The following is a 14,160-nucleotide window of genomic DNA, read 5'->3' as shown; positions in this document are numbered from 1 at the left end:
GCAGGAGTGGGATAACTGCATTATTTACAAGCAGGAAAACCTCGAATGAGCTACTGCAGCTTTCCAGAACAAATACTGATGCAGGATCTGGTTTTGCACTAGCTTGCACTTCATTCAGATGCTACTGTTCCACACAAGAAAAATAAAATAAAATTTAAAACCCACTACTGTTCTGACTGTCTTTGACTTCACTTAGGTGTGAATGACTATCCATTATTTCAGATGTTCATGTGGTCAGGCTGAAGTCTCATATTTTGTTAAAAATTTTTTTCAGGAAAGCTCACTTTAAACCACCAAAGAACTCATTAAAAGTTATTCTTCTCTATCCATGTGCTAATGAAGCTAAGACTGGACTAAAACCCCAAATTCCACTCTCCAAAGACTAGCAAGAAAACAAATTTATTTTAGTAAGCCTATCACCTCAGAGCACCTAATCATTTGTGACCTTCCACACCTGATGGTAAAAAATGAATAGGAGGTAAGTTCCTAAGTCCTACTGTACTATATCAAGAATGAGAACCCCAAATCACTGTCATTTTACAAATATTAAATGTGCAATAGTAGAGCAAAGAAACAGCTATTTCTACCCCTCATCCAGAAAGTATGCACAAGGGCTGGCTATGGCAGAAGGCCATGGAAGGCAAACCATGCCATACTTTCACTGAAGAACTCAGAGACTCAATGCCTGCTCCAATTCCTCTATTCCTGGTACATCATAAATAACTACCTTGAGACACTTTAAGAACTTTTGTCATTTGAATCTGTCAGAGCAAAAAGACAAATCGGCACAAAATATTTCTGCACAAATGAAACACAACGTAAATGCAAATTGTAATGAGACAGTGAAATCACTCAGAAATCTCCCTATTAAACAAACTCCCCCATAAATAACAATAACTTCTGATGTTATGCATTATGTATTACATAAATTACACTGTGCCCAGGAAATAGCTGCTATCTGCAAAGTAATAGCTCATTAACAGTTCTTGTTGGGGTTTTTTGGGGCGGGGGTTTGGTTGGGTTTTTTTGCAGTACTATATAAAAAGAGAAAAATTCAGCATTTCTCTTCTGGTATGTCATGACTAAGTTGCTGTAAAGACAGACTGACCAACTAACCAGTCCCTGGGCATCCTACAGAACGTGCCCAGAAGTCCTTAAGCACAAAACACTGAAACAAAGTTAACCAAAAATGTAGAGCATCCATTCTTGATGAGAAGTTGAGTTTTACTTAGCACAGTTGCTTTAAAATCAATTCTTCTCTGGGCAGGCAGTTAAGAGTGCAGTGGGATCAGGCAGGAAGCAGATACTCAGAAGGACCAAGCATAAAAAAAGGAGGGGTAGGGAGGGGGAATTTCCTGATCCACAGAAGTGACCATTCTGTGAAACTGCCTACCTATACTGTCTTTTTCACCTCGACTGATGACTAAACATAGGGTTATAAGAGGACATGCCTCAACCTTCAGTTAAAAATTTGTTGAGCAACATCTATGCAGATACAGCTTTCCAGGAGATAATTTCCATCATTAGCTGGAGATTATAATCAAGAGTTTCTGGTTATCTCCGTTGTTATCACATTTGACTTCCTGAAAGCATACAAAGTTTTATGGGAAAAGTTTCTAGTGTAGCAATGATCTGAATTTTGTAGCCTAACAGTTGCTTCAACCACCACCACCATCAGTCTTCCTCAAAGTCCACTTAAGCTAAGCAAACCCTAACAGTGCATACCTACTCCATAAATAAGAGGTATGAGACAAGATTTAAAAATGTACACATTGCAATTTATGTAAGACATTTAGACACACTGGAAAAGCTTTTCTGAATTGCCAGTGGCAGGCGTATCGTGGGACTGCAGGAAAGACTCTGAAAAGGTGAGGTACAAACCACTGTACGAGTAAAAAGAAGATTAATTTTTATGGAGGTCCAAGTTCAACACACATAAACAGTTGCTCAAAATACAATTCTGGCAAGCATCCACCTGACCACTGCAGAAAAGAGCACTTCCCTTATGAGAAATAAAACAATTGCCACTGCTCTGAGTTGTACAATGCTAAAGTTACAGGAGAGGGAGGAAAGAGGACATCACAGCAACAAGATCATAGAAATAAGATTAGAAAGGGTACTCAAACAGTACACTGGAAATTTAAGCAAATAAATAAAGCACTTCAAACACACAGAAGTTACAAGACACCCACACCTTCAGGAATTTCCATTGCAAACATTTCAAAAAACTTTGAAGAAAAATAATTAAACTGGAAGCAACACACACAAACTTGGATCCTAGAAACTGCTTTTCCACGGAATTTTTGAATGGCCTTCAACAAATCACAGTTCTGCCTCTGTTTCTTTGCAGAGATATTTAAGATGCTAATAACCATACACTTTTCTCAAACAGTTTTTCAAGGCAATATACATAAGTACCCACTATCATTGTAAATTACTTTCTCACCAATAATCATAGTACTGAAAGAAAAAGAAGTATATTTACAACCCCCTCAACTTGGAGGCAAATACACATTTTAAAAGCACACTTCTAAAAAGTACAGCAAAGCAAGGAAAATATTCTCTCTTGACATCTAGAAAAAGCTACAGCAATTGAACTCTAGTTTTAAATACTTAACCAGTTAATGCCCTTAAGTAAATGGCTTGGCTTCCTTCAAAAGCTCAGCAGCAAATATGAATTGCTTTAATACCACATGGGTATCAGTGAATTAACATCATGCTTATCTCCATTAAATGAGAGTAGAATTAGACTCACAAATGCTTTCTTCTTCCTACCAGACAGACATCACAATTTTGGCTCATAGCTGTTAAGTCAGTGCCTACCACCTGATAAATCCACCCCCATTCAGACGGCTAAACTTTCTGAAGTCTTGACACACCACCTGGGAAATGTGCCTTTAAGTGGAGAGGCTGTTTTTCTCTCAAAGAGAAAAAAGCAGCAGTGAAAATAGCACCTAAGTCCTTGAGTGCCAAGCATAAAAGAATAAGGTATGAGACAGACACTAAGGCAGAGAGAAAGAAGAAACTCTGGGTTTACTTGTCAAGTCCTACATTGAAAACTGTGAGGCTCAAAACGTTGGCAAGTAGCACACTTACAGACTTCAAATATTTCTGTCTTAATTGAATACTCCAAGAAAGAACATCAGGTATTAACAATGCAGCTCTTCTGCATTGTGCTTTATAAACATAAACACACATCACCTATCCTGTGATAGGTGTTTATGCTTAACTCAAAGGTGTAGTTAAACACGTTTGACCCAACTTCTCTTGAAGCTAATGAAAATTCTGCCACAAGCTTTTAGGTTGGATGGGAGGGGTGTTACTGAAAACAACCACCAGCATGCCAAGAAGAAATCCTTGTAGCTTTGCCAAAATTACTTCATTTACCATCTTCCATCTCCTGCAAGTTTCCTTTGTCACTTCCCATAGGAAATAGTTTTGTATCCCTGACGCTGGAACTGTGTTAAAAATGACCTTTGCTCCCTGTCACTGTAAGAGCATATGACTTCACATGCCAGGGAGGGGAAACAGAAAGACCTGGAGAAGCCATGCTGAAGAGAAACTGAAAATCTCAAAAACAAATGGCAGCCTAACACTAGCAAAAGTGCCACAAAAATCTATCAAAGCTTTCTTTACTGCTTTAGAACCAGTGAGATAACATCAAAATTAATGAAGAAAATACTCGCTCCAAACACATGAATTAATTTGATCCCACCAGATCTGACAGTGATGTATTAGAGAAAATTGTTTCCTTAAACTGGAAAAGAAAAAAAAAAAGAGAAAAAGAGGAAAAAAAAAAGGAAACAAAAAAAAATAAAAGGAAATCCCCGAAAGATGGAGTCCCTACCTGAAGTAAAAGACACAAGGCAAGAAACTGTTGTTCTTTTAGAGACAGAATAACATTTGCTTAATGCCCAGGTTTAAAAATGCAAAATTTCATTTTGCTGAACATGAGCAATCAGCACTAAGGATTAACAAGCAACATTCTATTTCCTAACTATGGTAGATGGAGAAAAAAAAACCCCAAAGTATTGCATGGAACAAAATTACAAAAGTTTTGAAAAATCATGACAGTTTGATATCATTGAAAGATTTTAGTGCCACAAATTGTTTTAGAGCTGAATGCATTGAGGCTTTAGAACTAGTCAATGCACAACAAATTATGTAGATTTTGGGGTGTTTATGAAGCTTTTGTGATTACAACTTTGATCATATACATGGTTAAATACATTTACTGACAACATAGACAACATGACCAAAATAAAGCAAAAAATCTTCAAACAGGATTGTTCCCTTATGAAGAAAACATTAAGAGTGAAATTGAAGCAAATTTTTAAGTACTAATGTCAAGAAATTCTTGGAAAAGATTCCCTTCAGTTTGTAGTGCCAAAGATCACAAAGTGAATGTAGCATTGTCAGTAAATAATATAAATTCCATTAAATTATCTCAGTTTTGGAGAAAAAGAATGCAAAAAATGCGAGTAGCTAGACAGCAAATCAGCAACTCCTTGCCCCAGCTGCACCCTTTTGTCTCCCCCAGTAAGTTTATAAGCACTAGGCTACTAACTATAAGGTCAGATGACATCTATGCTAAATCATCCAGGAAGAGAATTTTCAGGTGTTAACATGAGCTCGTGCAGCATATACTCAACAGTGTATTTGTACAGGTATTCACTGAAGAAGCTAAGAAGCTATGCCACTAGAAGCAACTAGTTCCCAGATCATCTTCTCTGAAGTCTAAGTGTTACTCAAGGATCAAGTTAACCAAGAAATACCAAGTTAACAAAATAATACACACCAGCTGCAGTAATATGCATCACATACCAGTTTCTCTTGGTAACCTTAACTCTAAATAGATTTTGAATTTTGAGAGTCTGGATTATCACTGGTGGAGACATTAAGACATTTCTTGTTTTCAGAAAAACAGGTAATACCAGAGTATAGAAAGTATATATTTTTAACCAGTCTGCTTAGATCCAGAAAAAAGCAGTTGCCTCATCTTATTGAAAGAGTTAAATTATGACTTTTGTAAAGATTCAGAAATTTAGAAATACATCTACAAAGGTAAAAATAGTCAATACTGAGGATGGAATGATGCAACAGTTAAATCATAATGGTTTTCTCTGCAAATTTCTGTTTGCATGGAAAGTAGCTCTGATAATTTCCTCTAACATATCAATTTAGAGGAAAAACAAGTCTCTTTAGTGTCAGTCCCGACCAAATCACAGAAGATTCTTTTTAAATCATGACAAAATGGAACATCATGTGTCCTCTAAAAGTTGCGGGAAATAGAACAAAAGTATTCCAAGTGCGTTAACGTAAGAATCCCTGTCTTTCAGTTACAAAATGTACAAAGGAAAACTGTTTAAAGACATGGGGTGACACTATGCCAAATAGCACAGAACACACAAAATAAACCAACACTTGCTTTTTCCAAGGAATTGTAATCATCAAAATCAGGCAGTTACTTTGAAGATCCCTATTCACGATTAGAAGTCTTCTCATTGCAAAAAGTTTTGGAAACTGCTATGGAAACAATAAGGCTCACTGAATTGCTACACCAAATATCTATTGGAAAAAGCTGGTAACATCAACATTTCATTCAAAATTACAGCTTCCTTGTATGCTAGAAGGAATCTGAGAGGCAGCCTCTAAACTTGGAGCACAGCAGCTACATAGGTGAAGCCACTCAAGTCTGAGCTGTCAGAGCCCTAACTCCCTCCTTTTATACAAACACCAGTGCAGTATCTTCACACAACCAGAACAACAGATTTCAACGTGTTTTGCAGGCTTGGTTTTTGACTGGATTATGTCCCACTGTCCACGTAAGCACTAGCAAAACAAAGATCAGTAGATTTAGGCAGCCTTAAGACACCATTAAGTCAGCTCGCACCCAAGATAAAACCAGTGAGTTGCAATTAAAATACCAACTTCTATTTCCTCCTCGTTACCATGGGTCCTGCAAATCATTCATACAACACAACTTTTATTTACAAAAGGCAGCGTGGTAAAGGTGAAAGAGCTTTAATCCAGAAACCAAGATTCTGGCCATGGGAAGATCAGACTAACCCAAGGATATCCGTATCATATTAGAAACGCAAACTTAGATCTTGCTGGGATGAAAAGCAATAGAACAGAAGTGAGGAAGAAGTGCAGGAGGCCTCAGCCCAGAGAAGGTTAAGTATGTTAAAGCACTGCTTTGGAGTAACAGTACCTGCGAAAAACACACAGAAAGGAAAGGAGGAAGAACTTAGAAATGAAGACCTCTGGACCCCTTCACTGCTGGTGAGGACATCTCACCAACAGGACTGTCACATAAGCCTAAAATAAGGTAGGACTTTGAGATTAAAAAGATGAAACAAGGACACTAGTGAGAAAGAGCACTTAAAAATATAATAATATTTTTACAATCACTTTACACAGAAAAATTGCTCATGTACACTCCACTCTAAGGATGCAGTACTTCCATGCTGCAGAGCAAAGACAAGAGAGTCCTCCTCCAAGTCCAGACTCTGAGACTGAAAAGAGACTCAACAGAAGATGAATGAAGTGTTGCTGTTCTAATGGTTGAAGGAAATGTAATTACTGTTATTAACACCTATGAATGCTTGGTTCCCTCCCACCTGGAATGCCACACTAAACTGACCTAGTCTTCATACAAAAAGAATTACCATTCATTTTTACTAAATGGCTGAACAAAATATATTTAAAAGGTTGGAATTTTTTTCCCTCAAAATGGCCTACAAAACACTGCAGTTTGTAACATCTACGAGTTCCAGATGAAAACCTTTCCAAAAAGATGCAGAGAGAAGGTGCACTGATCCCTAAGAATAAAAGAAACCTACCATATTGTGTAACAAACTAATTTAAATCAAACTGGAAGTCTGGATACGGATAAGGAAGAATTATGAAACACAAAGTCTTAGAAGTCTGGATACACCTCATGTGGATTTTATCCATGGTGACCGCTAGTAAACCTAATTAGGCTGTATTACTCGAAATAAAGCAAACTGACCTGTCTGAATACAAGATTTTTGCAGTTATTACTAAGCCTACTGTCATGTTTAAACCATCTGAAATAAAAATCTTGTTGTTAACAAAAGATTGCACATGACTGACCTAAATCACTTGCATTTTTTAAAGATTTTGGCCCACATTAGTGGCATTCCCAAGCTTAATGAGGATTTTAGAAAAATAATGTGTTGAGGTAAGTTAGACCAGAGTAGAACAAAATATTCCAGTTGTTCAGCCAGAAAAAGAAAATCAAATTAAACAAGTACAAATGCTTATGGAAGGAATGCCTGCTTTGCCAAAAGATAAAACTTAAAAGTCTAGAAATTGGCCTTTTTCTACAATTCTGCCTCAGCTATCCACTGTACCTTTTTTAGTCAGGTTTTAAAGCTTGGCAGCAGCTTGGCAATTGCTTCTGGAAGTTTTCTGTGCAAACAGAGATGGTAAATTTTTTACTGTATAAAAGTAATTTAGGGATCCTATGAATGGGTTAATATTTTTCAAAGACATCAGGCTAATTTATGACAGTGCTCCCTTTCAGAAAATACTATGGGGAAAATGATTTCCAGGACACTAGCTTGCATTCACTTTCTATCTGGAAATTCTGTACTTGCAATTTGCAAAAAATTCCGGAACGATACTGGTCCCTGACTATCCAGCCACAGGTAAGACTCAGAAGTGAAATTACTTTAATCTACTGCAGCTATTCAGAATTTGAACTCTGAGCTACACGTGAGGTAGAGCTTCAAAAAGAAAGGTCATTTCTCCCAATATTTGTAAAAAAAAGAATATATCTATAAAACAAAGGATTAAACTATATTGGGGCAAATACGTTCATTGCTCTTAGAGCTCAATATCCTTCTTTCAGTCAAATATGACCTAATAATATGCTGCAGGTTATAAAGGAGTATGTCAGTAAAGTTCAGGAGAAAAGGGCCAAATGACAAGGAGGGAGTTTAATCAGGTATACAAACACACAGCGTCATACGCTACACAAAGGTTAAAAATTCAAACACACCTTCAACAGTACATTTCACAGTTATGATCATGCCCTTAAAAAAAATTACTGGATTAACCCTTTAATATGAAATGTCTTAGTAACAGGGAATTTCTTGTGTTGTCATGAGGTTTATAATGCCCACTGAGCAAACTAACTCATATAATTGTATTTCTCCATTTGTCCCCATTAGACCAAAGCATGCTAGGAACTTCTGTACAGAATAAAGGCATTTCTAAAATTTGTGGAACAAAGTATTAGTTAGCTGTCTATCTGAGCAAGCTGTATTCCTTGGCAATAAATAGGACATCGCTGACAGAAGTCAGTCAACCTAAACTCACATACCCCAAATATGCCCCGAAATAGGCAGCCTCTGAATACCTCCAAACCTCCCCAGCCCAAAAGAACAAAAACAGCCAAAAAGAACATCCTTTAAACTTATTTTTGCTTGAAATTACAGGCTTTTTTAAAAACTCGGTATAATGTAAACATGTTAAGAAGCAAATGTTACAATGGGTTAATGCCTCACTCTACTGGAAACTAATGCAAAACAAGTAGATGGTCTCACAGCTCATTTGATCACATCAGAACTGTTGATAAACTTACAGTAATTAGTTTCCTGTGTTCAAGACAAGAATCAAAACTGAAATAAGTGTGGGAAAGGTCACAATTCAAAAGGTATAGAGGTTAAACACAAAGCTACCTAACAGGAAGGTCTGCACAGGCAACCATTCTCCTACGTGTTTTCCTGCAATTACTTTTTCCTTCTTTTTCGAGCAATTTTGTATAGAACTGCATCTCTATAAAAGCTGTTTACACAGTACTCTGAAACACGGACATTTGAAGGTTTTTTTCCACTTGAGTGCACTAAAGAACCTCCTTGTCTCAACCTAATCAATAAAAGGCATTTAATTGTTCGCTGCAGCTGTGTAACAGAAACAGCAGACTACATAAAATAAGCAGTAAAGTGTTATCATAAACAATGCCAGAAATTCGTGTGTCAAGAATGCTACAATGTCTTCTACACTGGTGGATTCCCATCATTTCATATAGCTCAGCTGCAGGCAATGAAATAACACACCTGAAATTAGGCATATGCTTAAGCACATTAAGTGGCCTTGACAAGCAGGATGCTCATTCTTTCCCAGAAAGAACTGAGTAACTGGTTTTGCTTATGAGAGACCAAGAGGTATTCCCACTTTTATGATGAGAGTAAAAAGAAATTAATAATTCAAATGCAATTTGTTGAAAAAAGTATTTCTAACGAGTTAGACAGTACTAAGGTTATAAAGTACTAAGCACCAAAGTCTACTTTAAAAAGAAAAAAAACAACCAAACTTCGAGAAGTTGAGTGCCAAGTCTTTTACTACTGTTTGCTAAGAACAGGACCTAAATGAAGAATAATTTTTAACAGCCTATTTGAAAAACAAAACATAATCAACTCATTGCTGAAAATGCCTGTGATTTTCTTCAGGACCTAAAAAGAGGTGAATAACACAGAAAAGGTGCAGGAGTCTAGAGACAAGATTTTGGTTTCTTTTGTTTCTAATATATAAAAACAAACCTAGCTCAAAAATGGGCATACTATTTCTTCTTAAGAAAAACCACGAGAGAGATCACCACAAGGGAAACGGAGAGAGACAACCTCTCCTGTCTTGAGAAATCACTTGTATGGTGATAGAACCATTTCCAATATCCACAAAAGACCCTGCACATACGAATAACAGAAGTTTTAAAAACCAATTTGAACTGGAGCCATCATAAAGAAGTTTTCCTGGAACAAAAACATCTCCAAAAGTCTCTATCACTGTATTTTTCTTTCAAGTTCACCTTATCAGCCTTCATTACCTCTCCCCTACAGCCTTGCGTCAGTGTGACAGTTCATACACACGTAGAAAAGAAAAAGCAAAGTGCTTGGAATTCTCAACAGCTTTTTCTGGGAAGCTCCAGTAGCTATAATTAGACAAGCCCTTTTCTAAATCACAAATACAACTATCAATAGAGATAAAAATGAAAACTAGCATCAAATACATAGAACAAGCCAAACCTACATGTTGTTTCCTTCAAGTTATCTCAAACTGTGCCCTGATTTAACCCTCAGAACTCAAATACAATGGCTGTTTCCATGGTTGCCCTAGCAATATAAGATACCTATGTAAAATAAACAACAAACTCAGATCATCTTATTCTCATGTCACAAAACTAATACTGTATAAATATTGGGAATGCAATTATGTTTTCAGTTAAAGCCAAAAAAAAAATGGATTATAGAAGTAGGGCAGATTCTGAATCACAAAATAATTAACCCGACACTTCTAACAAGTCTAATGTAATTTCAAGCCCCAAAAAAGACTGAAATCCTACAAAACTTTAAAACTCAACTTCACGTTGCAGAAACCTTACTTTCTCCACTTGCTGAGTTAAACTTGTAACACCAAACCAAAACAAATGAACAAGAAGTTCAGATCTCAACTCTTTCACCCTGCTGCATTTTTAAAATACAGATCTAGATAACAAGTTCATAAAATAGTCCTAAAAGATCCAAGTACTAGAACACGAAGCTTCTTAGTTCCCCTAAATATAGCAGCAGTCACATGGCTGCCATTAAGACCACATTAGCTTTTCCATGCTAGAACACCTCCTAAACCTTTCCCCCCTCAAAAATTAGATCGTGCTTCAGTCTTATATAAAACCCAGCATGTAACATCTCAGACCTAGAACAGCTTATATAAAAAATACACATCCACAAACACAACTCCACCCCAAAACCTCCACAAAACCAAACAGTGGCACCTCAAAACTGCACCACTGAAAAGCAAGAAAAAATTATTTGCTGCTCAGCAGGTGTCTGTGATCACCAAATAGCTATTTATAAGCCTTTTCTTACAAATAACAGACTATATAAATAAATCTTTCTTACTTCTAGACAGAATAATTAAAAAAAAGTTTAACCTTTAGATGATGATCAGTTCTCAGGAGAAAAATTGTACTTTGCACTTTATGAATGCACAAACATACCAGTTCATACCATCCCATGACCAGTTCCAACACATTAGCATTGCACTCTTCATAATAATAGAGCAAATCTGTGGATGCTTGGCAGAAACCCACAAAATGTATTTCCAAGACAGCAACCAACTGACAACCACCATTAGGTATACCAGGCACCAAGTTTTATTTCACCGATGGAAAAAAATAAATTAATACACACTGTTTTATACAGCACATTCAAGACCTGTGCTTCACACAGAGTAGCTTTCAGAACTCCCTGGTGTAAAATTGGTGCTATTTTTCCTACTGTTCAAATAAAGAAGTTGAGAAAAACTGAGCTGAAAGCACTTCAACACTGAATCATTTAGGGAGGTGGGGGCAGAGTCCATGGTTTCTGGCTGTCAGCCTTCCACTTCTGCCACTACTCAGCATGTCTCCAACTTTAAAACCACATATAACCTCATTCTAATCAACCACTTGCATTGTTTCCCCTTCTGGGGAGAGAGATATGGAAAGGTCACGATTATATCAAACCACAGGGTACCCACCCTCAGTAACTTCACTGCACCATAGCACCGGAGGGTATGAAACCTCTCTAAAGAGCCTGATTTTTGCCAACCCCCAGATCCCAACAGAAATGCCAGACACCACTAGTTTCACTACTTGGGCTAGCCCTCAGAGAAGACAACTCATGTGAGTGTTTGTAGGATAAAGACATCATTCACATAGACATCTCCAACGGCCGGTACTAGCAACTGCTGGCTCTTGCATTTCACCTCACAAACCCTCTTGAAAAAACTCCCAGGACAGCAGTCTGGACAGCACAGCTGGGAGCAGGCAAAGGACTCTGGTAACTCAGCCCTGGAAAAGGGAGGAACTGCTCTTGTCTGAAGTTCAAGAGTTCTGTTAAGGCACAGCTGAAGCACGAGAGTGGAAAAATTGCAGGAAAAATAGGCCAGCAAGAAACCTTATTCCAGCCTTTCCAAAACAGTGTATTATTTCCATTAGCAGCCTGGAAAATTTATTACAGAAATCTTCAGGTACTGTCAGAGCTTTGTAATGATGCATCAAACAACCACCAATGAATGCATCAGCACCCAATACAAAGGGTCCCAAACATACCAATCCTCTGATCATCTAGATATAGTTAACTTGATTATTATTATTATTTACAGGATATCAGCTGACTAGATCCACTGCAGACTGCACTAAGTTCCTGCATAGAAAATACCTCTGGAGCCATCATATTTTCCCAGTCTTTCACAGCTTCTGCATGCCAGTGACAGTTTTAGAAGGAAGATTCTTCAGAAGTACTTTTAATTACTATTTCCTCCTTAGCTAGAATGCATTAATTATAGCCTGCTCCTCCAGATAATAAGAAAACAAAAACCAGTGCAATATGAACACTACAGGAAACTTAATTACAGAGTCAGATGTCCTTTAGATGTCAGTATCACTACAGTGAGGAACAGGAAAATAAAGCACACACATATCAGCCTCAAGTTGTTAGATCAGTTATCAAAACAATGTCTTTCCTCAGTAACTTCACTTTGAGGAACTCAACCAGCTAATTAATCAAATGCCTGTTGGTGTTTCAAAAATGCGTTGGGTTTGTTTTTAATAAAGGAGGCCTGATGATGTATTTATTACAAAGCAAATGTGGCAAATGCTTCTGCATGCAAATGCAGAAGTGCAGCATGACTTTCAAGTGTGAAGGTCAGATAGAATAACCGTTCTCATCAAGGTTCTTATGTCAGGCTGCATCTTCTGTTTTGCATCTGTATTTAGGAGCAGGAAGAAAGAGTATTAAAAGGAAAAAAAATAGCCAGCCAGTTCTGTGACAACTTAAGAGGAACTGGAATGCTATCGTTCACCTGCTTTCCCTTAAAAATTTGCAAATACCTTATGTCCCCAAAATGAAGAAAGGAAATGGAAAAGGTCCTGAGAGGACACACAGTTTCATTCTGATTTTCAACTTTTTCTTCATCAGGAAAACTAGCCTACTTAAGTCAGCAATAATTTTGCATTAAAGATCATGTCATCTCCTCCATTTTAACAGACATTTCAAACCCCTAACGTTTAAGACAGCTGAAGTATTTTCTTGTTGAGCAACATGTTTTATTTTAAAACAGTATAGACTCAACTGCAGAAACAAATCAGAGGACTATGCAGTGACCTTTTTCCAAGCATCCAAGAATTCATCCCTCACCATTCTATATTCCCAGCAACTTTAGGATACAAATCTCAACAGCTGGGCCTAAAGGCAAACAAACATGCCTCATGTATCAGAGCCTGATCCATGTCAAAAAAAGAAAAAGATAAAATATAATGTATGTTTTACATGCATTATCTCCAAGACAAATAACCAATATGGACTTCTTTTTAGCACCACCATCACGTTTAAATACAGTAAAACTGATAACACCTCCCAGTAAAACACTGAGTTATAAACAGTCCCCTCTTACACATAAATAACAGAGACATTATACAAAGCAGACAGGAACATGGAGGGATGTACACAAAATAAATACATTCAAACTCACCCCACTCCAGATATTCGAGGATGTTCTTCTCTCTTCTCAGAGGGGAATTATTACATTCATCATAAAGGCAGATGAGTATATCCAGCAAAGTTTCCACACTGAAGCATTGCCCATTAGTCTGTGTTGGCCCATCCAAAATAAACTGCTCCAACTGCTTCAAACGCACTTCTCCAGACATGGTTGTTTCAGTTTGCATCAGGGTTTCTTTTTTAATGATTACTATTACTTTGCCAGAAAAACAAACAAACAAAAAAACCTTTTGAGGGTTTTGTTGTTTAAAAAGAAGTCAACAGTATTTTTAACAAGTGTCAAACCGTGACAGTGCTTAAATTTCCAGCCCACCTCGGTGTTCCCAGCTTGAAACTAAACCCTTGGAGTTTCAGACACACACGTACAGAGTGCATACCTCTGTATGCACGACTTTTAAAGGAAGAAAATAGTTACCCTAAAAAAAAAAAATTTAATACGCTTAATAAGGAGGGGGGAGGGGGGGAATATACGGCCACTGCTGCTGCTTTAATAATTGCACTCAAATTCAACCGAGACTGACTGACACCGATTCCACCGTGTGTGTGCACGGGCACACGCACTTAGATATTTAAGGTCTTCTCCTTCATT

The 14,160-nt window shown here is 37.3% G+C and overlaps 1 protein-coding gene across 1 annotated transcript in view; it reads right to left on the bottom strand.

The window, feature by feature from the left end:
* The window catches only part of LOC103810469 (serine/threonine-protein kinase MRCK alpha), a gene marked incomplete at its 3' end in the record, with an annotated part of 111,038 nt that extends 97,082 nt beyond the window's left edge, over positions 1-13,956 (bottom strand). The window contains exon 1 of the mRNA XM_009083368.1: positions 13,543-13,956. Within this exon, the coding sequence (XP_009081616.1) occupies positions 13,543-13,738 (196 nt within the window). The remainder of the gene's footprint in view (positions 1-13,542) is intronic.
* Positions 13,957-14,160: the final 204 nt, after the last annotated feature.

The sequence above is a fragment of the Acanthisitta chloris genome, unplaced genomic scaffold (genome assembly GCF_000695815.1).
Source record: "Acanthisitta chloris isolate BGI_N310 unplaced genomic scaffold, ASM69581v1 scaffold14360, whole genome shotgun sequence".
Taxonomy (NCBI): domain Eukaryota; kingdom Metazoa; phylum Chordata; class Aves; order Passeriformes; family Acanthisittidae; genus Acanthisitta; species Acanthisitta chloris.
Note: the sequence above shows the minus strand (reverse complement) of the source record. Positions and strands in the feature narration are given on the sequence as shown.